The 26,618-nt window shown below is 34.2% G+C and overlaps 3 protein-coding genes across 8 annotated transcripts; 1 reads left to right on the top strand and 2 right to left on the bottom strand.

Moving 5' to 3' along the window:
* Positions 1-247: 247 nt before the first annotated feature.
* Positions 248-13,899, bottom strand: LOC137823541 (DNA ligase 6). Of its 5 annotated transcripts, none has more exons than XR_011083142.1 (19): positions 11,366-13,899; positions 11,113-11,230; positions 10,899-10,980; positions 9,623-9,725; positions 9,429-9,525; positions 9,118-9,220; positions 7,319-7,447; positions 6,914-6,961; positions 6,375-6,472; positions 6,165-6,230; positions 4,943-5,113; positions 4,748-4,855; positions 4,092-4,141; positions 3,684-3,718; positions 3,499-3,560; positions 3,256-3,417; positions 3,091-3,179; positions 1,671-1,770; positions 248-821 (listed from the first exon to the last, which is right to left on the bottom strand). XR_011083142.1 is itself a non-coding variant. In XM_068628730.1 (19 exons), exons 1-19 carry the CDS (start codon positions 13,644-13,646, stop codon positions 516-518), a joined length of 4,197 nt encoding a protein of 1,398 aa, XP_068484831.1. In that variant the 5' UTR covers positions 13,647-13,899; the 3' UTR covers positions 248-515. The 5 variants fall into 5 exon arrangements, 2 of the variants coding, with proteins under 2 accessions (XP_068484831.1, XP_068484832.1); XR_011083141.1 differs by having other exon boundaries at positions 3,256-3,407; positions 4,954-5,113; XR_011083140.1 differs by having other exon boundaries at positions 3,256-3,350; positions 4,954-5,113.
* A 395-nt stretch (positions 13,900-14,294) lies between these two features.
* Positions 14,295-17,638, bottom strand: LOC137823543 (lisH domain-containing protein C1711.05). Its single transcript, XM_068628732.1, is given in 9 exon segments — positions 14,295-14,568; positions 14,571-14,641; positions 14,644-14,665; positions 14,752-14,811; positions 14,924-15,037; positions 16,019-16,254; positions 16,919-16,969; positions 17,189-17,376; positions 17,543-17,638. Coding segments are annotated over 8 exon segments (798 nt in total). The 5' UTR covers positions 17,367-17,376; positions 17,543-17,638; the 3' UTR covers positions 14,295-14,502.
* A 2,053-nt stretch (positions 17,639-19,691) lies between these two features.
* Positions 19,692-24,079, top strand: LOC137826259 (protein DETOXIFICATION 14-like). 2 transcript variants are annotated; one of them, XM_068632158.1, is made up of 8 exons: positions 19,692-19,740; positions 19,838-20,175; positions 21,256-21,800; positions 21,916-22,002; positions 22,438-22,494; positions 22,588-22,826; positions 23,573-23,778; positions 23,893-24,079. In XM_068632158.1, the coding sequence occupies exons 2-8, from the start codon at positions 19,951-19,953 to the stop codon at positions 23,965-23,967; spliced, it is 1,434 nt and encodes a 477-aa protein (XP_068488259.1). In that variant the 5' UTR covers positions 19,692-19,740; positions 19,838-19,950; the 3' UTR covers positions 23,968-24,079. The 2 variants fall into 2 exon arrangements, 1 of the variants encoding a protein (XP_068488259.1); XR_011083470.1 differs by having other exon boundaries at positions 19,704-20,175; positions 22,992-23,778.
* The last annotated feature ends 2,539 nt before the right edge of the window (positions 24,080-26,618 follow it).

Genomic DNA, 26,618 nt, shown 5'->3' with positions numbered 1-26,618 from the left:
AAGACGTTTGATGTTTTCTTTGAAGGAATGATTCCCAAGAATTACCACTACACTCATGACTAGCAATGGCCCCACCTGCACTCATGTAGACCAATCCTACGAATAACAATATGTAACATTTAACCAACCAGTACAAAGAAAATGTTGGTTTCGCTCCACATTGAATGCTAAGACTGTTTGTTGAAGTATCTCAAACCCGTACAAAGTTTTATCATGACAGTAGTGTATCCATTTGTCCAAATAGAAGTTGGATCAAAATGTGGTTCTCACAAATACCGAAAGGAAACACAACATCAATATGGACATAAAGTCTCAGTTTGGAACAAAAAAAAAAAGCTAGCAAAACTTAAGTGGGATAGGGTAACTTCTTTGTGTCCTACCAAGAGTCCTACAAGCCAATATATCTGCCGTTAAAATGTCTACACTGTACATGTAAAACGTTAAAACCTTCAATAAGCTGATACCTAAGTGATTTACATCAAAAAACTGATTATATACACATCCATACACATTCACTATTTAGCCGTGACATCCATCTTCCGAGTCTGAGAATGAAACATTTCAACTATATCGGAAGCTGTGCTACAATCTTCTGGGTTTCTGTCTGAGACACAGCAAATAAATCTCGGAAATCTGATTGAAATGCCACGAGATGGATGAACTAAACCAATTGCAGCATGATGAACTGGGGATACTGTAAAGTCTGCTCCTTTTATTTCCCAAACGACTTGTGGACAAAACCAAATGTCTGGTACCTCTCCTGTTTGATAATATGGCGGTTTTTTGGACAAGACTTTGTCCCCAGAGAAGAATTCTTTCATCTGCAGTGCAATATAATTTCGTGTCAGTGATGATAAAAAATGTTGGCATCAATATTACAACTTCAAAAAGAAAAAAGAAAGCAATAATAAGCACTTTGGATGAGTTAATACTGAAGAAAGACCAGTTCAATCTGCATGATTACTACAGGATAAATTTCATGATACCAATAAAAGATCCGCCAATTTTACATATTACTGTCACAAACATCCTCCCCACCCAACCTTTTTCTCTGTTCTAGCCAGATTCTATGATAAACACAGATAGTAGGCCATAGAAATAATAAAACCGTAATAGACCTTTATATTAATGTCTATTAAATTTTAGCAAATTAATTCAATTCTTGACTCCTCTAAACTGAAAAAAATATTGTCAAGCCTGTATGAACAAAATACTCAAAATATTGCTCCCAGAATGCAAATTCGACCTGGAAAGGACACCAAAATAAATTATTATTCTGCTAATACAAAGGATTCATTTGATTTTAAATATTCTGATTAAGTAGCCAGACAAAATTGTCCGCCCCACCCTGAAAAATTATTTTGCTGTTCTTCAAGGTTTAAAATGTTTTTTCAAGCACCTCGAATACCATTAACCTGAATATGAATGATCAACGAGTACTGACTTGCAGAAGTCAGCATAAGACGGTTAACAATAAACTATCATGAACTTCAACAATGTAAGCAAAAATAACATAGATACGACCTTGATGTTTCTAAGGGTTCATATTTCAAACACAGGTTAGGAAAAATATAATTAAGATTACATCCTTAACTTAAAAGATAAAAGAGTATGTGGAACTTTGAGTTAGCTGGCACAGCGCAGAATGTTTTTAAGTCAACAATTTATACCTCTATATAAAATGAATCTGAGAATCCAGACATCACTCGACATACACTTTGGTACTCCTCTGTTTCAGGATTGAAACACGCCACAAGAAATGGACTATACCTGCGACAGTAAAAGATGCACATATACAGCAATAAAGTTAAATGCTTTCATATAACAAAAACAAAATCATTGTGTAGGCGCAGAAAAATGCATACACTTTTTTGCCACTTCATTTTCCATTTTTTTAACAAAGTCCTATGGCATATCAACCAGTGAGCAAAATAATAAAACTTCATGATTTCACTACATAGACACAAATTTCTCTCCCAATTACCAAGCCTAGCCTGTTGTTCGACATAATCATCCTCATTCTTTACCAATCACATGGAACATAATATTTAAAACACCTTTTTCAAACTAAAGTGTCACTCTGACTTTTGTTGATATACTTACTACAATGCATCACAATTATTGATTATACTCTATTTTAAATTTGTTAGATAGGACTGTTGTTTTATTGGTTGCACCTAACACATAATTCACCTAAAAATTTCATACAAAAAATTTCATACCTAAGCATCTGAGAATGAAACGACATGCACTATGCACTGAGAAGTGTAGGCCTACATCCATGGATGATTAAAGAATAATTCACTAGGATCCATAAAAAGTAAGACACCAACAGTTGTTTCTCAATATTCAAAATCCAAACCCCAATTATATGTTTACTGTAACTACTGAATGTAAGGGTTTCTAATTACCTAGCCCCTTTGTTTCGCAACCTAACCTCCAGTAAGAGTTCGATGTCCAGTCACACTGCTGTTTGATAGGTCAGTTGCACATTCAAGCCCAGAACTAAATAATTTCATTGGTTGGGAGGAACTTATATTCCATCCAGTAGTTCAAATTAGATTTTTTAGTGAAGCCAATGTCAACCGCCACAGAATTCCTAGTGTGGTGCTTTCTCTGTTTTCAGGAGTGGTAGCCACTCTCATGGCCAAAGAAGTGATAATTTTGTGGTAGCTGACAGAAAACGAATTCCCCCCCTCAAAACTGTCATTTTTTAGGATTTTAAGGGGTAAACTCAACCACCCAAAAGGTTAAAAAAGCCTGACCTCTACATATTTTCCCCCATGCTTTCTCATCTCTTCTATCTGCTCTGCCTCAGGGCAACAAGTGCGGCAGAGCCACCCACCATGCAGTATAAACTAGCATTTTGGGGGTTAGTTGTTACAAGCTACCGTCACTACATGAGATTGATAAACCTAGCAGGACATGGAATTTCTAGAGATACAAAAACATTCTTTAGCCTTCACCTAAACATTCTTTTGAAAGAACTTACTAAAAATGTGAGATAAAATGATTGTAAGTTAATGCAAGTTTCATTGCAGCATCTTAAAATGATTTTAAGAGAAAAAAAAGTATGAAGATTAAAATTACCATCCAGCTTTCCTTCCATTTCCATGCCAAGCACCAATCGGTACTAAATCAAGGGTATCATTTAATCCATCCACATAATCTCGCTTGACCTACAAAATGAATTATGAGAATATGATACAGATTTAATACCTAAAATGTCCATAGTCGTGAGGGACAAGAACTAACTTTTAACCATTTGTCAGAACGCTTTGATGGAAAATAGCCAGCCTCAACATCCAATGTTTTCACCATAATTCCTTCACATGAAGAGCGGAGTGCATCTTCCAGGAAAGCATTTATCTTAGTTAATGTGGCTTCACAGGCTAAGCAAGCATCATCTGCTTCAATCTACATTTAAGTACTCATATATATATGCCTTCACTAAATAGATTTCTGTAGAAAATAGTAATCATAATCTGAAGCGCTTACAGTTGTTTCCTTTGCATATTCAAAATACCCAGGTTTCTCAGCATAGAATAAATCCTTCAGATCTGTATAATTTCCAAGACAAAAAAAAAGATTAATATGAAAGTGTAATTACAAGTTACAGTACATTTTTGCCTTGCCTGCCAGAAAATGCAGAGATTTACAATATAAGATGATTAGATGCATACACTTTCGTCTAAGGCGTAGAGGAAAACCCAATAACCTGCAAATTCAAATGAAATATCAACAACTGCTTAAGGATAATTTGTCTCATATATATTATAGAGCAAATCAATACTGCCCGCATAGACCTACTTTGCATCTAATTAGAGATTCACATGTTTGATCATCATTGATTAACTGCACTATTGTACAAATGAGAAAATCACACATTTTTTTACCCTATCTAGTTTTATGGTCCATCCTACATTGCACCATCTTGTAAACGACCCTATACTCCCACACAATCAATATACTATCCAGTAGTTAGGATAAAACATATTTAGTATAGTGCACCAAACAAGGCCAACATGTTCACGAGACACATTTGCTAAACTCATCACCAATTTATATAAACTTGAGTGAAAGAAAATTACTGCTCTCCATTTGCAAACATGATATCAAAGACAAAGATGCATATAGCCACCTGCACGAACAGAAGATATCAGAATTAAATCCAGAGAATTAAACTGTAAATAGATTTGAAGAAAAGAACTAGAGAAGTACAAAGAAAGATAAGAAATCCTACTACAAGAACTAAGTCAAAAACCAAACCACACCAAATACAAAGGAACCAAATCAAAGCAAAATGACCTAAATAGAAAAATACAAAGAAGAAGAAGAAGAAGAAGAAGAAGAAAAGAGCATAATTTCAACAGAGCTCTCCAATCCCTCTCTAACGTCCATGTTCTTGATAATTAAACAAATGTTTTGATACTTCATCCTATTAAACCCTTCAAAAAGTTAGTGAGTCACATAATAACATTCCTAACCTAACATTATCAACTCATTGGTTTTGATCTAAGTTAATTACAACCTGAAGTTAAACAGCTATGCTGTCCATAGAACAAACAGTTACCAACATCCATTCTATTGAAATATTTATTGAGTAGGGGTGGGTAGTTTTCTTCTTGCCAACCCTTGTGAAAATATAAAGCTCCCTCTAAGGTCGAGTCTTCTATTTTGAACTGTACTACTGAACAGAATTAATACAGATGACACGTGTTTCATAGGCCAAATGCAAATGTCCAACCTTAATGCTCTCTGCAGTCACTAATGCATCTTTGCCACCTCTCCCACGTGATGATAGCTCCTGGAAAGACATAATCCTACATCCATTTTTCCTGTCAATACCAACAACCTGAAAGGAGCAGGAACTATAAAATTATGAATGAATACTAGGAGCTAAGTTAACAAGAACAAATATAAAGAATATCATGGAAAGAACTTTTTTTGTACTTCCACATCCATTATGAAAGTTGATGCAACAGGCTTGCTGGATTCCTTGATTATGTCAATCAGATCAGGAAATCTTGAAGTTGTTTCGTCCCCATTTCTTGAAAAAACACGAATGGATCCATCAACTAATTTGTGAATTTGAGCCCGTTGACCATCATACCTGGGATGGGATTACATTAAACTCAAACAAGTGATGTAAAAGAAAAATGTAATTAATCTTGAACAAGAGAGAGAAGTAGTGCCAAAGCGGATCTTACTACTTAACAAAATCACCACATTGAAAGATATTAATAAACACACAAGATCATAATTTTAAATCTATCCAAGCAATTCTACAAGTTTCACATAAAATTGATTATACATGAAGCTATCTTGACCTTTCTGCACCTACTACTACCTCTATTTTGTACAATAGTGCAAGTAATCACTGCACAATGACCAATTTTAGAAATTCTTCTATAAGAAACCAGATTAGAATTTCAAATTTTGAAACTGAGAATGTTAAAAATTTAGGTTCTTTTTTTCACAGGCAATCTGATGAATCTGCCTTTTACCAGCTTTCCTAACCTTCCAAGACCATTTTTAAAAGATTAAATCTTTAATTTTGATACATAAAGATGTTTTCTTTTTTTTTTAATAGTGAACTCGCAAAAACTTTAGAATTCACAGTCTAGGAAACTGAGAATGTTAAAAATTTAGGTTCTTTTTTTCACAGGCAATCTGATGAATCTGCCTTGTACCAGCTTTCCTGACCTTCCAAGACCATTTTTAAAAGATTAAATCTTTAATTTTGATACATAAAGATGTTTTTTTTTTTTTTTTAATAGTGAACTCGCAAAAACTTTAGAATTCACAGTCTAGGAAACTTGACAGCTCGTTGTCCCATAAGTTTGTAAAGGCATAACCAAGAAGACAGGCAGTGCAACTGTAAAGGATTCATCAAATAGGACACAGGATTGTATAGCATTGACATACAAAGTTGATAAACATTGAAGTCATGTAGAATTGCATATAAAATTACTATTTTAATATGCACATTGCTTTAACAACCAACCTGTTGTGATTGAAACTTCACATGATCCACTAAAATATCCCACCAAAATATTACATGACAACTTGCTCCTTTATGTTCATCGTTGAATGCAATGAGATGTCAAGAGAGAAGTGAACATAAAAGGAAAACAACTAACTAATTAAGGAATAGGGCATACTTATATTCACATGTAAATGCTTTATTTTCAAATAGCTTCAGTGCTTGAGGAATACCATTGGTGATCCTATGAAGAAATGGAAAATACAGGAATCAATTGGGAGTTAATAAAGGACTCGTGAAGACTCCTGAAGTTAAGAAAAGGTTCTAGAAACTTGAAATCAAATCATCAAGATTTCAAGAAAGGGGCAATATATGGAATAGTATATACTTTGCTAGCATAGGCTTAATAGGGATTCCTGGAACCATTGATAAACTTGAAACGGAAAAATCAATGCCTTTGTTCATGAGAGATGGAACTATGAGATCCTGCATAAAGTAAATGACATTTTTTTAACATCATGAGACTGCTTTATTGCTTAAGAGTCAAAACTAGGCAGATTATTCTTCATGAATCAACCTTAAAACAAACAAATATTAATTACAGACCATCGAGAGAAAACCAGAACAACTCAAACAAAGTTATTGGAACCTGAAGATAAATTACTGCTAAAATTGTATATCAAACATGATCAGTATTTGATCATATTAATCAATGCAGTAGATATAAACTTAGAATGCCTATACTTTCTCACTTTCAACAACAGCTGCTCAGAAACAAAGAAACATTTAGATACCAAGCTTCCTATCTCCTACTATATGAGAGTACTGTAGAGTCTTAACAACAGCCTAATGAATGCATGAATTCTGTGGTTTCAATCAGAAAATCTACCAAACACAAGACTCACGATTCAAATGTATAATACTTACCAGATTAGGCAGTATGTTATATGCTTCAACAACTGCCATAGAAAGAACCTGGGGAGTGAGGGAAAAATATTTAGTGACAGTCTGGCAGATATAAATTGTCACTTCTACTATTAGAGCATTTTTAACCGACAAAACAAGTCCCATGAACTAGAAACTTCTAACAATGCCTTGTATTATGTGTTACTCATGCTTTTTTCTAAATGTATTCTCCGATATGGTTATCTTATATACTAACATTAACATAATCTTATCTCCTATTACATTGAAGTTCCTCTACATAGTAAATGGTAGATGAAAAGTGATTATTATGACAAAATAATCAATCATTAAAAAGCAGATAGGGAAACAAAATAGCACGTTAATGCATAAACTTAGTCATAGGTAAAAGATGACTGCAGAATGAACCTGAAGTTTCTCCTTCAAATTTTCTGCAGTTCCTCCTTGGTGAAAAGTGGGGCTAGAATTCATAGCAACAGCATGAGCCAATGCAGGCAAAACAGTTCTAAGCATGGCCCCAATCCTTAGGTTCCTGACCTACACATGAAGCAGAGTTCAAACTTGGACTCAAGCATACAAGGATAAAAATATCTATTGATATCAAGGCACTTGAGTGTATACCACCAGTTACCATCATATACATACATTCTATATTGAAATTTAATGTGTAGAGAGAATATTACACAACCTAGCCTGATATGACTGCCGATGAACTAACTTAAGCACATATTGTGAAAAAACTTATGATAGAAGACAGTGACAAGTTATATAATGGTAAGTTAAATCTGTTTTGGATTTAATTGCATACAGTTGATGATGGTAAAAGTGATTCATGTCCATAACTTAACCTTTTAACTTCAGTAACAACATGAAGTACGACTACCATTTCTAAGTCACCATTCATTAAAAGGCAATGGAAGTTGGAACTATTGAAGCTGTCAGATATCCAAATTGAAGGTGAACAGAAGATAGATAAGGTGTGCAAGGGAATTGCCTACTACTGAACTTGATTATCATGTGTGTAAAATACAAAATACCGCATCTTTCCTTCAAATATCTGTCAGAGGGATTGTCGTTATATAATAAAACACAAAAATCTTTATGTTTTTGTACATGTGGATTTCACTCAGTAGCTCTCTGTTCTACTGATTATCTATCAGTTAGCTAGGCTGAGCTGTCAGTGTAAGATGATTGGCTTAGCTTGCTGCCTTTAAATATGTATATAAATACAGACAGTTGTACTCGGATTAAACATATGAATACATTTCAGTTTTTCGGTTGAAATAAACCTTAGTTTTCCCTCTCTTCTTCTTTCAGATTAACATAGTTTCTACATATTCAATATTGAGAAGAATGGTTGCCGCATTCTTCTGCCTTTTAATGGCATGGAGGACGACCGTATTATTAAATGGTAAGGTTAGGAAACAGTATTTCCTCAAAATCATGTTTCCTCTCTGCTTAATCTTTAAAGGCAAACATTATTTTTTGAGCTTAATAAATTATATTATTCAGTGAAGATACTTAGCAATGATTTTGCAACAATATACATTACACAAAAAAGAAAAAGAAAAAAGAGTAACAAGTAATCACAAAAGCAAACTAAGACCATGACAAGGGAAAAAACACTCTTAAGTGTACACAACTATTCCAAGTCATGTGCACCAAGTTGAAGACCCTAAAATCAAGGATGACTACAAAGGGACTTATTCTAGGTGATTTATGGGACACTGATGATTAAAGAATAAAGTGAGGTAAAGGCTGGGTGAATTTATAAACTGTGCTTCATTCTTGACTTCTTGGTCAACTTCTCATTCTTTATTGGTTTGTCCCCTTTCTCATGTTTATGATCACAATAAGAAATGTCATGTCTGCAGCATAGCAAATAAATCAAGACACATCCTCATCTGTTTGGAGATAAGATAAGCCCAAATCCAAATTCCTCACTACTACTTAGAATCTTTCTTTTCCATAGACCCAGTTGAAGCAGTATATGTACACATACCTTGATGAAATTTATCTAAAATATGGCTAAATACCTAACCATAACAATCTGTAAGTGCCACTATAAGCCATTAATAAGCTTTATAGTGCATCTAATAAGGATAAATACCTATATAACAATCTGTAACTGTAAGTGCCTTGACCTTGAAATAGGATAAACTTCCCTCCCACCAAACTTCTATGCACCAAAAAGAAAAGATATTTACCAAGGTACGAACAAGAAACTTCATCTCCTTCTCACGGCAGGAGTGCATGAGATGAACAATAATGCCTTTCTTCCGAGATGTACTTCCACTGCCTGTTTGTACACTGATGAACACTACATAAGAGCATGTGGAGCAGAACTAAAAGTCCACCTAACTAAAGAGCAATACAAACATTTGAATTACATTAAATTAACCATGACCCTAAGTCTGGCACCAACTTTAACTAAACATCTGAAGAACAGACAATTGGGAGGTATTATATTCATTGTGTGATCTTAGGTTACCATACGAAACAGAATGGCTGTCAATACCTTATCTTTTGTAGCGCAGAGAAAACATCCTTAATTAGAAGTGGTGTAGGTGGTGCAAGCAATCTCTGTGTTTGACGAAATTCTTGAGCAACATCACCTTTAACCATTGCAGGTTATTTAAGTTATTCAAAATCCTCAAAGATAGAACAGGTATAGTAGTAAAACAGTAAAAAATTATGAAACAATCATCCAACCAAGATCACCAAATTTGTTGTACATCTCCCTTATTTTCAAACGATTTGTTCCACATGCCTCTTCAAGTGCTGCAGTGACTAAACTTCCACCAATATTTAGTTCCTGAAATTAATAATATAATGTAAGGAACTTTGTTAGTTCATAATAACACTCTTATTGCAATACTGTAGACTCCTATTCGCATTCAAACTTAAATAACACCCAGAAACAGTAATGTATGTTTGCAGATAGGTATTTTTATGGTATAAATAAAGTGACCTTTAAATTGGCTGATAGATTTTAGTGGTAAATTTTTAATCTAGAAGAAATACTATTCACTTCAAGGGGAGAAGAAAAATCATGCAGAGTGACATAGTGGACCCTGCTTCCTACATCCTACATGTTCACATGTTATTTATAACTATATATAAAGGGGATATGAGACTTTGGTATACTCATTTTTGTGTTCCATTTTGCCCCTATATCTTCCTCCATAGTTCTTCTTGGTGAGAATTGTACCCCTATATTATAATTCGGCCTTATTCCTAATCAATGTGAGGTCTCTTACACACCTCCTCACCTTGAGGAATGAACATCTCGAGCATAGGATTAGATATTTATAAGTGATCTAATAGGCTTGATAATGGTTGCATAATAACCCCAAAGAACTTAACTAGGATAGGCTATGAATGACTTTGATACCATCTTAGTAAGTGGGTTATGTCTATCTCAACCTCACAAAACAAACTTGTAAGGTAAGGATTGTACCCCACTTATATATTATAATCCGACCTTATTTCTAGTTGACGTAGGTTCTCCAACAATTCTCTATTTATTCTTATAATTACACTCTTCAAACCACCCATTGATATCATTGAATTTATTAATTTTTAAAAAATAAATAGAGGCTCGAAATACCTCTTTTATCATAAAACAATAAATAAATAACTAGGGTGTTGAAATCAAAGCTACAGTCCTTGTTGTGATAAAAAAATGAAGAAAAAGGAATAGCAATTCAAAGAAAAACTAGAGATGCAAAATGGCTAGTTTTGATACAAACAGTCGCCCTCAAACAACAATGAAGGGAAATGCCATAAATAACAAATTGTCAATGTGTTCGCCAAGGAACTCAGGTCCTAGGCTTCAAAAACTTGATACAGCACAAATAAAAGAGCAAAGGAAAGGTTAAATGTTTACTTTAATTTATTCATTTTTTTTTCAAATTACTCAGCAGCCATTTCATTCTCATCAATGATAAAGATTATAAGCCCAAATTGTCAGACCAGGAAAACTTACCTTATTTTCATGGTCTGCAGCAATTTTGTTTGTGCATAGATACACTGCAGGAAGCACATCTGCTGGAGATAAGGCCAACAGACTGTGTGATAGAAACATTGCATGCAAACAATGTTCTTTATAATTAGCCAATTACAAGAAAAACTGTTTCATTATTCATAAAAAGGAGAGTGGAAATGGATAATACAAAGAGTGCGACTAGTAACAAGTGAACCTTCTGAACATATTGCATAACAATGAAGTAGCTTTAATCTTTCCTCTCTCACCCTCGAGCAGGTTGAAGGTTCGTGCAATATGTAAATATGGTGCAGGCTGTCCATCTGTCCAACATGCTGCTCATTTATGTCGATTGTATACATAGGTCACAAGACAGAACATGAATATTAAAAAGTAAAAGTAGAAGTAAAAGTGAGGGGTTGAAGAACTTCTAAACCAATATATCCGGGGGGATAAAAATTAAAACAAACCATGTTCTTTAGGGCTGTATTTCTCTGGTGGTAGAGATAGTTGAGTGGCATCTACATTATCTTTTAACACTTTCTGCCCAGACATATCAGGCGTAACTCTCAATCCCTCTGACGCATGCTTCGTTACTAAAGGTCTATCAATTGTGCTCTCCTCTATAACTGATAATTCATTTTCATTTTCGCTAAGATTTCCAGAATTACAGTAATATATATCCAGTGCTTTATTGACATCTCCTTTTGTCTTCTTAATTATAGTCATGGCATGATTCTTTAATGACTCATTCCCATTTATTATCTGCAAAAATTGATCAATTTCATCCTTGTATATTTGTCCAACATCAGTCGGCAACAAGTCCACAACTTCAGAGCTTTGGTCAAGCTTTGGTTCAGAATTATCAGATTGAGTACCACCAGGCATCTCAGGTGTTACTTTACTGAAGAATCTTGTAAGTGTGGACTGCTTCGAACCACTTGGTTCAGATTTTGCTTTGACTTTGCCTTTTTTGTTTAGCTTACTGTCATTACTTCTCTTCCTTTTGGCAGGACTTTTGGCAGGAGATATGGGACTGGATACTTTCCGCCCCAGGATAGTTGATTTGGAGTCTTGACTCGGAAAAATGTCAATATTTTCGCATGTCCTGTTTGTATTATTAAGGCTAGGTTTTACAAGTGAATCAGTGTCATTTATTGTGCAGCACTTGGATGTTGAAACAGGAGTTTGACAGGAAATCACTTGCTCATGAAACTCAGTTTCACGTTCATAGAAATTAGAAACAAGTTCAACAACGTTGCTCCCTGAGATGCTGATCATATCCAGCATCTGGACTCGGGTGACCCACTTGGGCAAACAAAAACTAAGTTCTCGAATTATTTTCTCTTTTTCTTCATCATTCAGCAAAGTAGGATCTTGTGTACAAGTATCTCCCATAAAAGAAGGCAAACCCACACTTTTATTACCTTCTATCTCCTCCAATGGAATGACCTTTTCTTTGTCCATGCCTTGACTTGGTTCCAGAGCATCACTAACACCCTTCTCAGCCTTGAAACCCTCTTCACCAGGTGCACGGCAAAAACCCCTTAAAAACTCGTGCTTGTTAGCAGTCTCATCGACCAACCCGGCAAAATGCTTCCTAATTCTGTCAGCATGTTTGCTGTCACTCTTCTCAACATCCAAACCCACAGTCGGAACAACTCGCTTTGGCTTCAAAAACTTCACATACTCCCTCAGCTCATCATAGTTCGAGTGCTCACTATAGGGCACAAGATGAATCTGAAATGAATCCTTGGACTTCACTGCAAACCTACCTCGCTTCACCTCATAGGTCCACCCGGTTGGAACAAAGCCCACAACCCTGGAGTAGGAACCCCCTCTCTCAGCCATAACCTCCTTCATCTTGACAAAATTAGGCCTAAAGTATGGCCAAGTCTCCCCCAACACATTCCACCCAACTACATGAATATTACTCTCTAACCCATTCTCAGTAAACTCACCGCTCTCACCATACCCAAGAACCCTCAAAACCTCCATCTTCTTAGCATCAACATGTATCTTCCTCTTAAACCTACGTGCAAGCTCAAGCAAAATCTTTTCCTTCCCAATAACATAAGTAGCAACAAGAAACAGAACCTTATCATTACTATCACCACACTCACGTTCAATCCTCTCCACAACACTGGCAACGTAATCAATGGATTCATCTTGCGAGGGGAAAACGAACTTAGGGTTACAATACGTGGTGTCGAGAAACACCGCATCGGCACCGACGAAGGAGGCGAGGGCGGGCTCGGAAACCATGGAAGGTGAAAAGCGGAAGTCGCCGGTGTGGACGTACCTTAGGGCGGCGGTGCCATCGGCGCAGGGGAGGGCGAAGAGGAACTGGACGGCGCCGGGGCAGTGGTTGGCGTCGAGGAGGGAGACTTGTACGCCGTCAATGAGGAGCGGTTGGCGGAGGGGGAGGGGGACAACGAGGGCGGCGGGGACGTGGAGGATGTGGCGGAGGAGAGAGGCGGTGGTGGCGGAGCAGTAGATGACGCCGCGGGACCAGGAGGCGGAGAGGCCGGTGTAGTGGTCGGAGTGGAAGTGGGAGAGGAAGTAGGAGTGGGAGTGGGGGCCGGCGTGGCGGAAGGCATCGACGAGGAAGCGGGTGTGGGGGATGAGTTTGGAGTGAGGGACGGAGGAGGGGAGTGGGGGGAGGGCGGCGGAGGGTGGAGGAGGGGGTTGTTGGAGGGTTGTTAGGGCGGTGAGGTATAGCTGAGTGGAGTCTAGGGTTTCAGAATCCATGGAAGTTGGAAGAGTAATCAATCACATTTGGGAGAAGGAATTGGAATGGAAGAAGAAAGAGGATTTTCAGGTCTGGAATCAGAAATGGAATGCTATTTTCTTTCTTACTAATTTCAGGTGCTTATATAGTGACTGTGGCTGGCGCCAAAACTAATATACAAGTTATCGCCAGGGACATGCACATTTTGTTACTTTCAGGTTCCCATTTCTATTTTTTTAGGCTCGGAGGCTAAAATTTTCCAGTTCCAGGCATCATTATGAAAGGAGAGATTCACTTTCTAACTATATTAGTGGCATTTAATGGATTAATTATTTGAGAACTTTTTTTAGTTACTTTATTATTATTTTTACTAGAGTTTAAATATAGTCTATTTTATTTTATAAAAATACTTTCATGTTAAATATTATTTATGCAATTTAATTTCTCAACTAGATTAACCCATAATCTCAAATCAAGATATAGCTTTTCACCCCTTTTTTTCTGGTTAGTCCATATTAAATGACATGTTCGCATAAGATTTAAACTTTCTAAATTATAATTATGATTGCCAAAGTTCTTTAAATTAATAAATGCTTACCCTTAGATTCTTATGAGGCATGGCAGATGCACAGAATTAAATATTTTCTGATAAAAAAAACACAGCCAAATTTAACCTCATAATCTGAATAATCTTTACTGGGCAAGTCTTTACAAGGAAACTTTCATTTCGGAAACATTGGTATGCTACGGGAAAAGCCAAAAATTAAATATTTTCAGACACTGTAGGAAGCAGAGGGCAACATCTAACAAATTAAAAGAAAAAAAGCAAAATATCAGATTACGCAGACTTTGCACCCTCAGTAGAGTATACATGTATCAGATTACGCAGACTTTGCACACGCAGGCATTTGGCATTGGTGGCAAAATTTGCTCTACAAAATGCTGACTACACTACAGATTAGACTTGTCATTTCTTTCGCTTTCTCTTGGCTGGTCCTTTCGTTGAAAGCATTTTTCTTGTGTTTCCTCTGTCACTTTTCTGCCATTGAAAACATTTCCATAAACCTTACAGTTTCAAAATTTCAATTTAAAATGTCTTATAAATGAAATACTGGTGTTCGTTACCTTCTTTCTGAATCTCTTTTTATGCTGCTTCTGCCCTTTGTCATTCTTCTCAGCATCATCCTAAAAAGTTCATAAATGATTTAGTTTTCCAAGCATGTTCAATTCAGTAACAGATAATTATTTTATTTAACTGAGTTGCAGTAGAATGCAATTGAGCTGTTGAACAACCAACCTCGGTATCTTTAGATGGCATCTCTGCTATCTCTTGATTCTCAATCTCACCATCACTGTTGAGCATAGCCTTCAGTCTACCCTCACTAAGTAGTTTTTCAGATCGAGCATGTCTCTACAGTAATTACAAAGTCATCATTCAATCAATAAGAAGCTTTACAAAATGACAAGAAAAAGTTGATAATCGAAGTTGATCATATTGTCGAGAGTTGAATGAAATGCTAGTTTTACCCTCTTAGGTGGTTTAGTTGGAATGAACGATTACTATTAGCAAACGCAAACTAAAAGCAAGTCCTCCACCTCCAGAGGGAACAATCTTTGACATTACCACATCTATGAAGTTTTTTTTTGGTTTATTAGGCCAGAGGAAAATACTATTAACGTTAGTCTACTACTGGGTTTTATAAAAAAAATGCAGGTTGTCAGGGAAAAAGTAACCCATCTCTCTTTGATTGAACTTATTATGACATCGTGGCTAAGTTATAGAAGGGAGGAGATTAGACTATTTTGTCTTTCTAGTGTTTCATTAGAGTATCTTCTTCTCTTTTTCTTCGGATTAGAGAGACAAACCTTTCGACCAATAAAAAGTAAATACTCTAGATAAATTACACATACATTCATCACATCCTTTGCAGAAATTCCATGCCATTTTGACCCAGTTATATACTGTCACTCACTTAAAGGAGTCCAGCAATAATTCCCCTTCCTAACTCACTTCATTTAATTATAATACTGATCTACACTTGCTGCCAGCAATATACCGTAACATCCTTTTTATCGATATACACTCAATGGTGAACAACTTTTGCTTTTACAAGGATTGTATAAAAATATGTAGCTATGTGTTGAAGGATCCCAAAGTATGGTGGTCCTATCCTAGAGTATGTAATTAACCATGAACTTATCGCTGTTTCCTTTCTCAGAACAACTTTCAAACCCAGTACTAATTTCCAGCCAAATGTATGTAATAAATGCAGTAATTGACAAAGAATAAATAAGATAGGAGTTTATGAATTTTTTCTCAAAACTAAAAGTACTACGAATAATAAAAGCTGTTGCTTAAGCATAATAAGCCACCAAAAGAAAAGCACATTACCTTTGATTGCAGATGATCCCTCAAGGTGTCTTCAGATAAACAGGTAATTCGGGGGCATATCTTGCACTTAAATACTGATTTGTGTTTTAAGACACAAGATGGCACATCTGCCGGTAAGGTTTTCTTTTCAGCAATCACATCAGAATTTTCAGTATCACGTTTACTCAGTAAATCCTTGTTAAAAAGCATGCGTCTTTCATTTATAGCTCCAGCGTCATCTTCACTGAAGAGCATACCTGATGTTTTACGTCAATGTTAAAATAATCATGAAAGGATTATTTCTCAAGGAATAAAGCCATGGAAGTTACAGAAATAACTAATACAACGAATGCTATTATCCCATAATAGACATCTACTTGACATTCAAAAGTAAAATGACAAAAGAATTTTGAATGAGTACAAAAGCTCAAGACTTAAATCTCAAGTAGACAAGCACAGACCAAACCCTAGTGGCAAACTACATCTTCTGCATAAAGGTTTTCTCTTGACTACATATCCCTGAAAAATTGTTCATTGAATTTAATATTGTGAAAAGGAAAAAACCCAAGGTCAAAGCCTAATATGTTAGGAACCAAAAATAGATATGAGAAAGAATTTTATTGAATAAGAGGAAAAAAAAATAATATGAGAGAAACTTCTTCTCCCTGTGTTTTCCCTCATAAAGAGTCAATGCTCAATTTACAACAACAAATCTGAATTTATCTAATCCTTCCTCCTCTGTTTACATCTAACTAACCCCTCTAACTAAATACCTCATCAATATTTAACTATCTTAATTAACTTCATCTTCTCCTTATATCCTAACAAATAGTAGTTACCATTATTCCGTTACATCAATAAGCTGAAAGAGTACATTTGCATGACTTGTTTCCTTACTGATAGAGCATAATTCTGTGTTACCTGTCGAGTCGACATCAATATCATTCGCAGAACTATCCTCACTTGCATACCCTGAATGTGCCAAAATACCAAAAAAAAGTGACTAACATTAACAAATAACAAACCCCGTTATAACAAAAACACATGTCGCTCTTATAGTGAACTCTATGATTCCGTAATCAAAAAGCAACACCAGCTAATGCAATTCTACATATCTCGTAAGTGCTAATACTACTAAACACATTTTACAGAGCGAAAAAAAAAAACAAACAGTTAAATAAATAAACCAACCAGAAGAAGTTGAACCGGCTTCATCATGATTCGGTTTCGCTTCTGCAGTAGCATCGTCCTCCGACTCTTCTTCAGTGGCTTCTGCTTCGGCTTCGAGCTCTGAGTCCGAAGAAGAAGAAGACGGATCCGAGCCATCTCTGTCACCGTGGTCGAGCTTGAAGAACCTCCTCTTTATCATTTTTTTTGTTCTGTAAAGAAAACTACTGAACCAATAAGCTCGTTCACGCTATGAAGAGACTTCACCGATAACAAACGCAAGCAACAGTGCATAGATGAGTGAATGAACGAAGCTGCTACAGAGAGAGAGAGAGAGAGAGAGAGAGAGAGAGAGAGAGAGAGAGAGCTTACACGTACTTGGCAGCAATGAGAAGAGGCGCAGAGACACGTTGGGAAGTGGCGAAACCAGAGGCATAGCTCCGAACCGAAAGTTTGAAACCGGGTTTGATAGGAATAATGGGCTTGAACTTCTAATCCTTTTGGGCTCATAGACCAATACCCATGAGACGCTGTCTGCTTTTCGCACTTCCTATTTCTCCTTCTTCAGTGTACATTTTTATATCTTTTGACAGAAATATCCTCTTTGGAATATGAGGGTGTACCCCATGGAATTTGTTGAGGATTTCCTTTTACAACCCCGTAATTTTCTTCTGCAACCTAATAAATATGAAAATTTTGATTGACCTGAAAAAATAATTTTTAGTACAATTTTAAAGTATTTTTTAATAAAAAAAAATTAGATTATACAATTTAAAATTAAAAAAATAAATTGTGTAATTTTAAAATATTTTTTCTTCAGAATGTGAAAAATTATTTATTTTTCAATTGTGTAATCTATGAACTTTTTTTACTTCTTCATTGTAAAATCTAAAAGTATTTTCTTTTATGAAAAAAAGTTTCCATATTTCATAATCTATAAGTTTTTTTTTTTTACTTTTGGATTATACAATCCAAAATATATATATATATATATATATTTATGAAAATATATACGTATTTATTTATATAAAAATTATAAAATAATGTTTTTTGTAATTGCTTAGTTGCAGTCGGTGGAGTTTGGCTTTACGTGCAAACAGAGGATTAGTCAACCCAAAGTATCTGTGTAATAATAATCCCAAAGTGAGGTTTGATATGAGCTATTAGACAAAGAATCCTGAAAATAAAGAAAAAAAAACAAATAAGTAATTTGTTATTAAGATTTTGTTACATTGAATCTCTATTACCAATTAAAATATTAATGTATGAGAATATTTAGAAAACTATCTCATAATTTCACACTTTTTTTGTTTACCAAAAGGTATTTTATTCCCATTTAATTAATAATAGGTTAAGTGTGATTTTTTTAATACGAGATTTTGTAATCTAAGCTCTTGCAGTTTTAGTCTCTATATTTAAAAAAAAAACTATAATTTTATCCTCATACATTTATTTATTTTATTTTTATATTTTATTATGTTCAATTGTTTATTGATTACATTTGTTAAATATATTTTTTATCTAAGGTGAAATTGATTTTTCTCCCTGATTTAGAGATATTTATAACAAAAAAATTATTGAGATATGTTTTATCAACATTTATTTTTTATTTGAAAAATAAATTTTCAGGATAAACTGCATCATAATATTATAACATTTACGTTGGTGATGAGTTAACAAAAAATATTTTAACATCCTAGTTCACAATCATAGTCTATAGTGAAAACTTTTTGCTAAGTAAAAACAAATGGTTAAGAAGTTATTCTAATAGTTTCCTTACTACAAATACATCTGAAATTTAAAGTTTGGACTAAAGACAAAAATTAAATTTCGTGAGTGAAAGTAGAGTAATGGTAAATTTAACCCTTAAATAAATATGCAATATCTAAATTTCAATTAAACTAAAATACAAAAATTACATGGAAATTTGATAATTGTACTAAAATTGCAGGTTTTCTAAAAATCCAAAGAGTGAAATGACGGAAGAAGAAGAAAACCAAAATGGTATTAAGAAGAAGAAAACTTAGCATTTAGCCAAATAAGATATATAATGATGACTAATAATAATTCCTATTGGTCCCAACAAAAAAAATAGATTCCATATGAAAATGACAAACTTCTATTAGTTTTTTTTAGAGTTTTTTAATATGTACCATTTTTGTTAATAAATAAATTTTAATTAAAATATTTTTTAATAATATTTTTTTTCATATAATTATTATGAAGTGGACTTTAAGCCTAACTCAACCTCATAAAATCGGCTCATAGAGTTGAGGTTTGCACCCACTTATATACAATGAAAGGCTCTAATCTCTAGTCGATGTGGATCTCCAACAATAATAACAAATGATTATTGATGATTATTGTTAATTGAAATGTAAGAGTTTTTATAAAAAATATACCAGTTCCTACCAATTGCTATTAATTGGCGTACAGAAAGGATTCGGTCATGTGCACTCATGGAATACTATATCATATCTTAGCCAGCTTGCATGCTCCATTTGGTAATATATACATAACACATCATCACTCTGATCCTGTCTATGTGATTTAGCTTTTACTAATACATCCATTTGGTACATTAATTATGTGCACGTTGTAGTTCTTAAAATTATCTGCATTATGGGCACAGATTCTGTTTTCTGATTTGTATAAGGTTGTTTTGTTTATTAGTTTGTTCTGAGATGAGTGATAACGCAAAGTTGTCTTACTTGTGATGAAAGAGGACAAAGGAGGAGGCAAAGAGTTGAAAGTGAGTGCATATAAAAGTGTGTAGAAGGTTGAGGATGATGAATAAGGCAGTGATGATGGAAGAAGGTTCATGGAAGGGAGGAATGAAAGAGGAGATGAAGAAGGTGGGAAGAATAGCAGCTCCAATGGTGGTTGCTACTGTGCTGCAATATCTTCTGCCAGTGGTGTCATTGATAATGGTTGGCCATCTTAACCAGCTAGCTCTTTCAAGTGTTGCAATTGCAACCTCTCTCACCAATGTTTTTGGCTTTAGTGTTTTGGTAAGTAGGTTCTCTACTTTTTTCATTATTTCTATGGTTTTCTTCTTGTGTCTTTGGTTTTCTTTTTTGTATTTTTTGAAAGAGATTAAAAAAAATTTAATATTATTAGAAGATAGTGTTTGATGATTTATTTATGTTTTTATGCATTTTGGTGTTTGATATGTTGATTTTTTCTAGTTGTTCTTAAAGATGAGCTTCAGCTTCTTTAGTTGATTTTGAATAAAGAATAAGGAATAACTCGTAGTTTTTTTTTGGGAATTTAGAATAGATTAAGAAATGAGGTTCTATTTTATTTATTTTTTTAATTCTGGTATAAGAGTTAAGTTATTTATTATTTCTTGATAAAAATATTTAAGAGAAAATAAATTAAAATTTCATCTTTTATTATTAGAGAGTGCAATTTCCTACGAACAATCCTTCATTAGGCATATGTTAGGTTATTTTTAGAGTCTGCACATAAATTATATAGTATCAATTGTATATATTTTTTCATGCAAATGAGGCTATCATAAATTGTATATTTTGAAGAGTTTATAAAATGTTTATTTGTAAATAAATAGTATAGCGTAGTAGATAATTTATTTATACGAATGCAATCTAATTTTATTTTTTATAATAAAAAAAATTATTTATAAACATTTACATTATGCATATTTATTAAATAACTGTTTAATTAAATTGTTTATCTGAGCGCATTAAATAATTAACGTTAACTACGAATAAATAAATAAATGTATACAAATTCTCACCAGAGGCTCTGTAAAAAGAGGTCAAGGAACTTCAGTACAAGAAAATTGTCCCAAAATAAGTTCGGAAGACAAATAATCTCAAAACCTTTTATTATTATTATATATATATATATATATCAAAAAAAATTTATAATTTGCATGGTTACTTGAAAATTAAAAGATGTTGGCATAGTTATTGAGAAGCACTTTCTCTTCTAGTCAAATTCATTCAATTATTCATCACACAAAGAACAAGTATACAAAAAGGGTTAGATTTGATAAAATCTCTTACTTTCTGTCACAAACATTATGACATGCATGAGTGGTTTGATTATTTGAGTTCATACTGCAGTCAGGAATGGCTGGTGGATTGGAAACTTTATGTGGGCAAGCATTTGGAGCAAAACAATATGAGAAATTTGGACTATACACTTACACTGCCATTATATCTCTTCTTCTGGTTTCTATCCCAATCACTATTCTGTGGATTTTCATGGACAAAATTTTGATCCTCTTACACCAAGACCCAATCATATCCCTCCAAGCTCGCAAATATGCCCTTTGCCTCATACCTGCTTTGTTTGGTTCTGCAATTCTCAAACCCCTCACACGATTTTTCCAGACCCAGAGTTTGATTTTTCCCATGATTCTAACCTCTGCTCTTGTTCTGTGCTTCCACGTGGTAACATGTTGGATCCTCGTGTTTAAGTTGGAGTTGGGACATGTCGGCGCCGCCATAGCCTTCAGCTTCTGCGTTTGGTTGAATGTGATGCTGCTTTTGTCCTTTGTGAGGTTTTCCTCAGCTTGTCACAAAACACGCATCCCTTTCTCCAGCAAAGCTTTGCTTGGCGTTGGAGAGTATTTTCGCTTTGCTGTTCCTTCTGCAGTCATGGTTTGGTAACTGTTTCTCAAATTTTCATGTTTCGATTATAAGAATTCACCATATATATTCTTCAAATTGATATTTTTCAGCACATTCATTGTCTTGAACTTTTTTTTGCCTTGATTACAGTCTTAAATGGTGGGCCTGCGAGATACTTGTTTTGCTGGCTGGAGTTCTTCCTAACCCAAAGTTGGAGACGTCTGTTCTATCTATATGGTAGTTTCTTGCACAAGTTAATAGTCTCGTGAGAAAGAGTGTGTTGGAATCTCATATCAACTAGAGATTAAGTGTGTTTGTCTGTTTTATCTATATGATAGTTTTGAATTTGTTGGAGATCGTAAATTTACTAAATATTAAAACATTTTATAGTATATAAGTGAGTTCAAATCTTACTTTATAAGTCAATTTTATAAGGTTGATTTAGATTCTCGGACAATATATAGTCTCACACACAAATTGGTAACTTGCGTGTTGGTAACTTGCGTGAAGGATGTGTGTTAAAAATTCATATATTAACTAAAAATTCAACTAGAGATTAGAACATTTTATAGTATATAAATGTGTGAAAATCTCACTTTACATATCGGTTTTATACTGGTTTTATAAAGTTTATTAACTACTCTAACTTGATTTCTTTTGTTATATTGTCAGCTTGACAATCTCCACATTACATTTCACCTTACCCTATGGCTTTGGGGCTGCTGTTAGGTCTGTCTCTCACTTCATCAAACTGTAATATTGACATGCAATGCAAGCATTGTAACTAAAAAAGTGACACATTGATTGTGTTGTATGTGACAGCACTAGAGTTTCGAATGAATTAGGAGCTGGAAATTCTGCAGCAGTTCGAGTGGCTGTTTCTGCAACAATGTTGATTGCAGTGACAGAAGGTCTCATTGTATGTGCAGTGCTGTACAGTTGCAGACATGTGTTGGGTTATGCCTACAGCAATGACCATGTGGTTGTTCATTACGTGGCTGTTATGACCCCTCTGCTTTGTCTCTCCATTTTTACTGACAGTTTACAATCAGTTCTTTCAGGTTAGTTATCCTCCTCTCAGTACTGATATATCTCAGATCATAATCCTTCAAATGTTTTCTTTGATATTTGTTTTAATTGACTGAAAACTGTACAGTTGCATGAAATTCACTTATCATTCAATGTTTCTCCTTTCATTTTGGTGTGTTATAATAAATCTAAACCAGTGAACTGTGAAGCTCGGATACGTCTAAAAAGGTGCCGTCAGTGTTTCCGATACACCGCGGACACATGGCAGAAGCGTGCCCGGTGTCGGACGCTTTATATTGGGCCGGAAACGACCCTCTTTCTAGATACGTCGGAGGAGGCACGTTTCCCTCCTTAAACACATCAGAAAAGCTAGAAAAAAAGACGCAGTTCAGTGTTTTAAAGACCTCTTCTCTTCCACACTAAATCTCTGATAAAATATAAACAAAATCTCAAACAAAATATTAAAATCTCCAAAAAAAAGTAAAAGTTAAACATTATGTTTTTCTTGATATTTTTTCATATAGCAAAATATATTACTACATTTTAATTTATATATAGCCGTCCCGTGTCCTATAATTTTCAGTTTAACCGTATCTCCATGTCCGTGTCCGTGTCAGTGTCGTATCCGTGCCCGTATCCGTGTCTGGGCTTCTTAGCCAGTGAAACAAGTGTTAGAAAAAGACTTATTAACATTTGGTGGTGTGTTAATTCCTCATATTTTGTTGGTAATAATCAACATTCTTCTTCTGCTAATCAATGATCCTATTGAAAAAAAAAGGGGTTGCTAGAGGAAGTGGGTGGCAACATCTTGGAGCCTATGTGAATCTTGGAGCTTTTTATCTGGTTGGAATTCCTGTGGGTGTCCTACTTGGTTTTGTTGCACATTACAGAGCAAAGGGTCTTTGGATTGGAATAGTAACTGGTTCCATTCTCCAATCCTTTCTCCTTTCCCTTATCACTGCTCTTACAAACTGGAAAAAACAGGTTCAAAAAATTTCATACTACCCTTAACACTATCCAATTATGCTTTTTCTTTTGCATGTAGAAACACATGTTTGGTGTTAATGAGATGCTGGATTAATGCTTTTTTTCTTTCAGGCAATGATGGCAAGGGAGAGAATATTTGATGCCAGAGCACCCTACCAAAATGGATCAAATCACATCACCAGTTAATGTTTAAGAACCTAACAAAAAAAAATTCAAAATTTGCTTTGTTATGGTTTTCCCAAAGAAATGTTCCAATATAGGAAAGATAGAGAAATAAATATGAGTTGAGTTTTTGAGATGATGAAGTATCTATAACTCAGTCTATCATTGTTTTTCTTTTAAGAAGATTAAAATTGGAAAAGATTAAATTTTTATGTAAATCTTTTTCTATTGCAGTTTAATTATAATTGGAGGTTTATTTGGGTATTTTGTGTAATAGAAATTTATATTAATTAAGATAAACATATATGGAGAGAAAAGCAAAATGATGGAGGCATATTAAACTTCTTGACGAAACTTTCAAAGTTATATTAAAAATTAGATTATGTCATCCAACTTTTTTATTTCTTTCCCATTTAATTTAACAATTTCATGTACATCAATTTGTAAGAGACAAATTAGTCACTGAATTCAACAAATAACAAAGCAAGATAATTATACTGAGAGACAGATCACAGAAACATTTCATTAATTTTACAATACAAAACACCAAGAACAACAATTTTCATTTCATCTTATCAGTTAATCACATTACAAAACATGTTTTCAACGTATACAAGTTATATATCTTAAACATATACAAGTTAATGTTTGTTTATAAACATATATATATATATATATATATATATATGAAAATAAATTGAAAGAAAAACTTTACTATAACTCTTATACCTCTCTCTAGCAGTTAAAGAATTCATGGTAGATTAAAGATATATATATGTTCTTTGTGAAGAAGGAATATGTTCAAACAAAAATATATTTTAAAAAGGAGATGTTCCTGATTAAATAAGTGATGTGGGCACATCAGAGGCAACAGACATTTTGACTATTTGACATCATGAGGAGCTTAGTGAATAATTTTGTTAACTTTCCTTATTGATGGAGCTAAGAGCCTAAGATATTTGTTTTTGCCAACTTTCTCACATGACAAGTCAGAACAAAAACACAATCAAAGATTAATTAACCTAATCCCATGATATCATAATTTTTATGATTCTCATATTTATCTTGACATTTCTTGTGCTTTGGTTGCTTTTTATTAAAATATTCTTTTGTCCTATAAAAAAAATATTTTGCTAATGTACATCAAAAGTTCAGTAACAGTCCATATTTTGAATCTTGATGCTTATATATGATAATACTATACGAAAAAGTAAGAGTAGCTCTGTAGCTCTATAGTTGCATAACTGTAGATTTTACGAAAAATTGGGACTTGGCCATGTTGAAGCAGCATATGCTATTGCAGTTTCATATTTCCGATATATTGACACATTCTGCACATAACACACATTTGACGTTGTAGAGGTGTATTGACGTGGCAGAGTGAGATTGACGGGTGCTTTCAGTTGATTCTTTCTCCCTTCCTCTGATGAGACCGCTGCTTCTTTTTCCCTTTCGTTCGATATTCCTTATTCGAAATTCTCAGCACCCACACTCAAATGCTAAACTTTTACACTCTTACAAAACTGCCCTCAGTGTCACATCACTCTCATTGCCCTCAAGTGCCACATTACTCTCATCAGTATTACAAAAAATCTCAATGTCACATTCTCACCCAATGTCACGTCTACGACATCAAGTCTGTGTTAATAGAGAGAGGGTTTTAACAAAACATTTTAAAAAAAAAATTGGGAATTACAGAATCACGATCGAAAGCTCATTACTTAAATTTATGAGTTCAAATAAGTTTTGGCTAAAGAATGTTAATATTTCTGGTTGTTGAAATAACTCTTAAGAGGTTTTTTTTTCTAAAATGTTTCATTGTTTTCAGCCTTAACACAAATACCATGCACTACATAATTCCATATGCAGTAGGTGCCTCTGCAAGGTTTGGTTCAAATTTGTTTCTTCATTTCTATACACAAGATCAATGGCACTGCACAATTGTTAATGATCTTATGAATTTTGCTTTATAGTACTCGCATTTCCAATGAATTAGGAGCAGGGAATCCAAATGCAGCACAATGTAGTGTTCGTGTTGTGATTCTTGGAATTGTGGATGGGGTTATTGTCAGCACTTTCTTCTTTTGTTTTAGGCATATATTAGGATATGCTTATAGCAATGACGAGGAAGTTGTGTATTATGTTGCAGACATTGTTCCCATTGTGTGTTGGTCTTTTTCTTCAGATAGTCTAGTACGAGCTCTTTCTGCTACGTTTCTATTTGCTGAAATAGTGTTGTTGGATTTGTTTGTGCAGGGGTTGCAAGAGTGGAAAAATTATATAAAATAACTTTTGTAAATAAGACATGAATTAACTTTAATTTATTAAAAATTTAATTATTTTAATTTATTGAACAATTGTCTCTGGTTTCTTGGTAGGTCATTCTTTTTTTTTTTCATACTCATTCTTTGACATTTGATCGCTCCTTCTTCTCCTCCCTTCTCATTCTCTGATACTCGGTTAAGAGTTAACCAACAAAAGATTATCCGACGATCAAATAAATGATCTTTATAAAAGTGAATGATATATTGATAAAAACATACTTTATTGTAAACAATGTTTGTTTATAATGTTAATAGTGAATTATTTCATTTATGGACTGTATTCGATACATATCTTTAAAAAAACATTATCTGATTTATTTTTATCGGATTTATAAAATATTATCTAAAATT

Source organism: Phaseolus vulgaris, chromosome 8 (genome assembly GCF_000499845.2).
Source record: "Phaseolus vulgaris cultivar G19833 chromosome 8, P. vulgaris v2.0, whole genome shotgun sequence".
NCBI lineage: Eukaryota > Viridiplantae > Streptophyta > Magnoliopsida > Fabales > Fabaceae > Phaseolus > Phaseolus vulgaris.
This window is presented reverse-complemented; position numbering and strand designations above follow the sequence as displayed.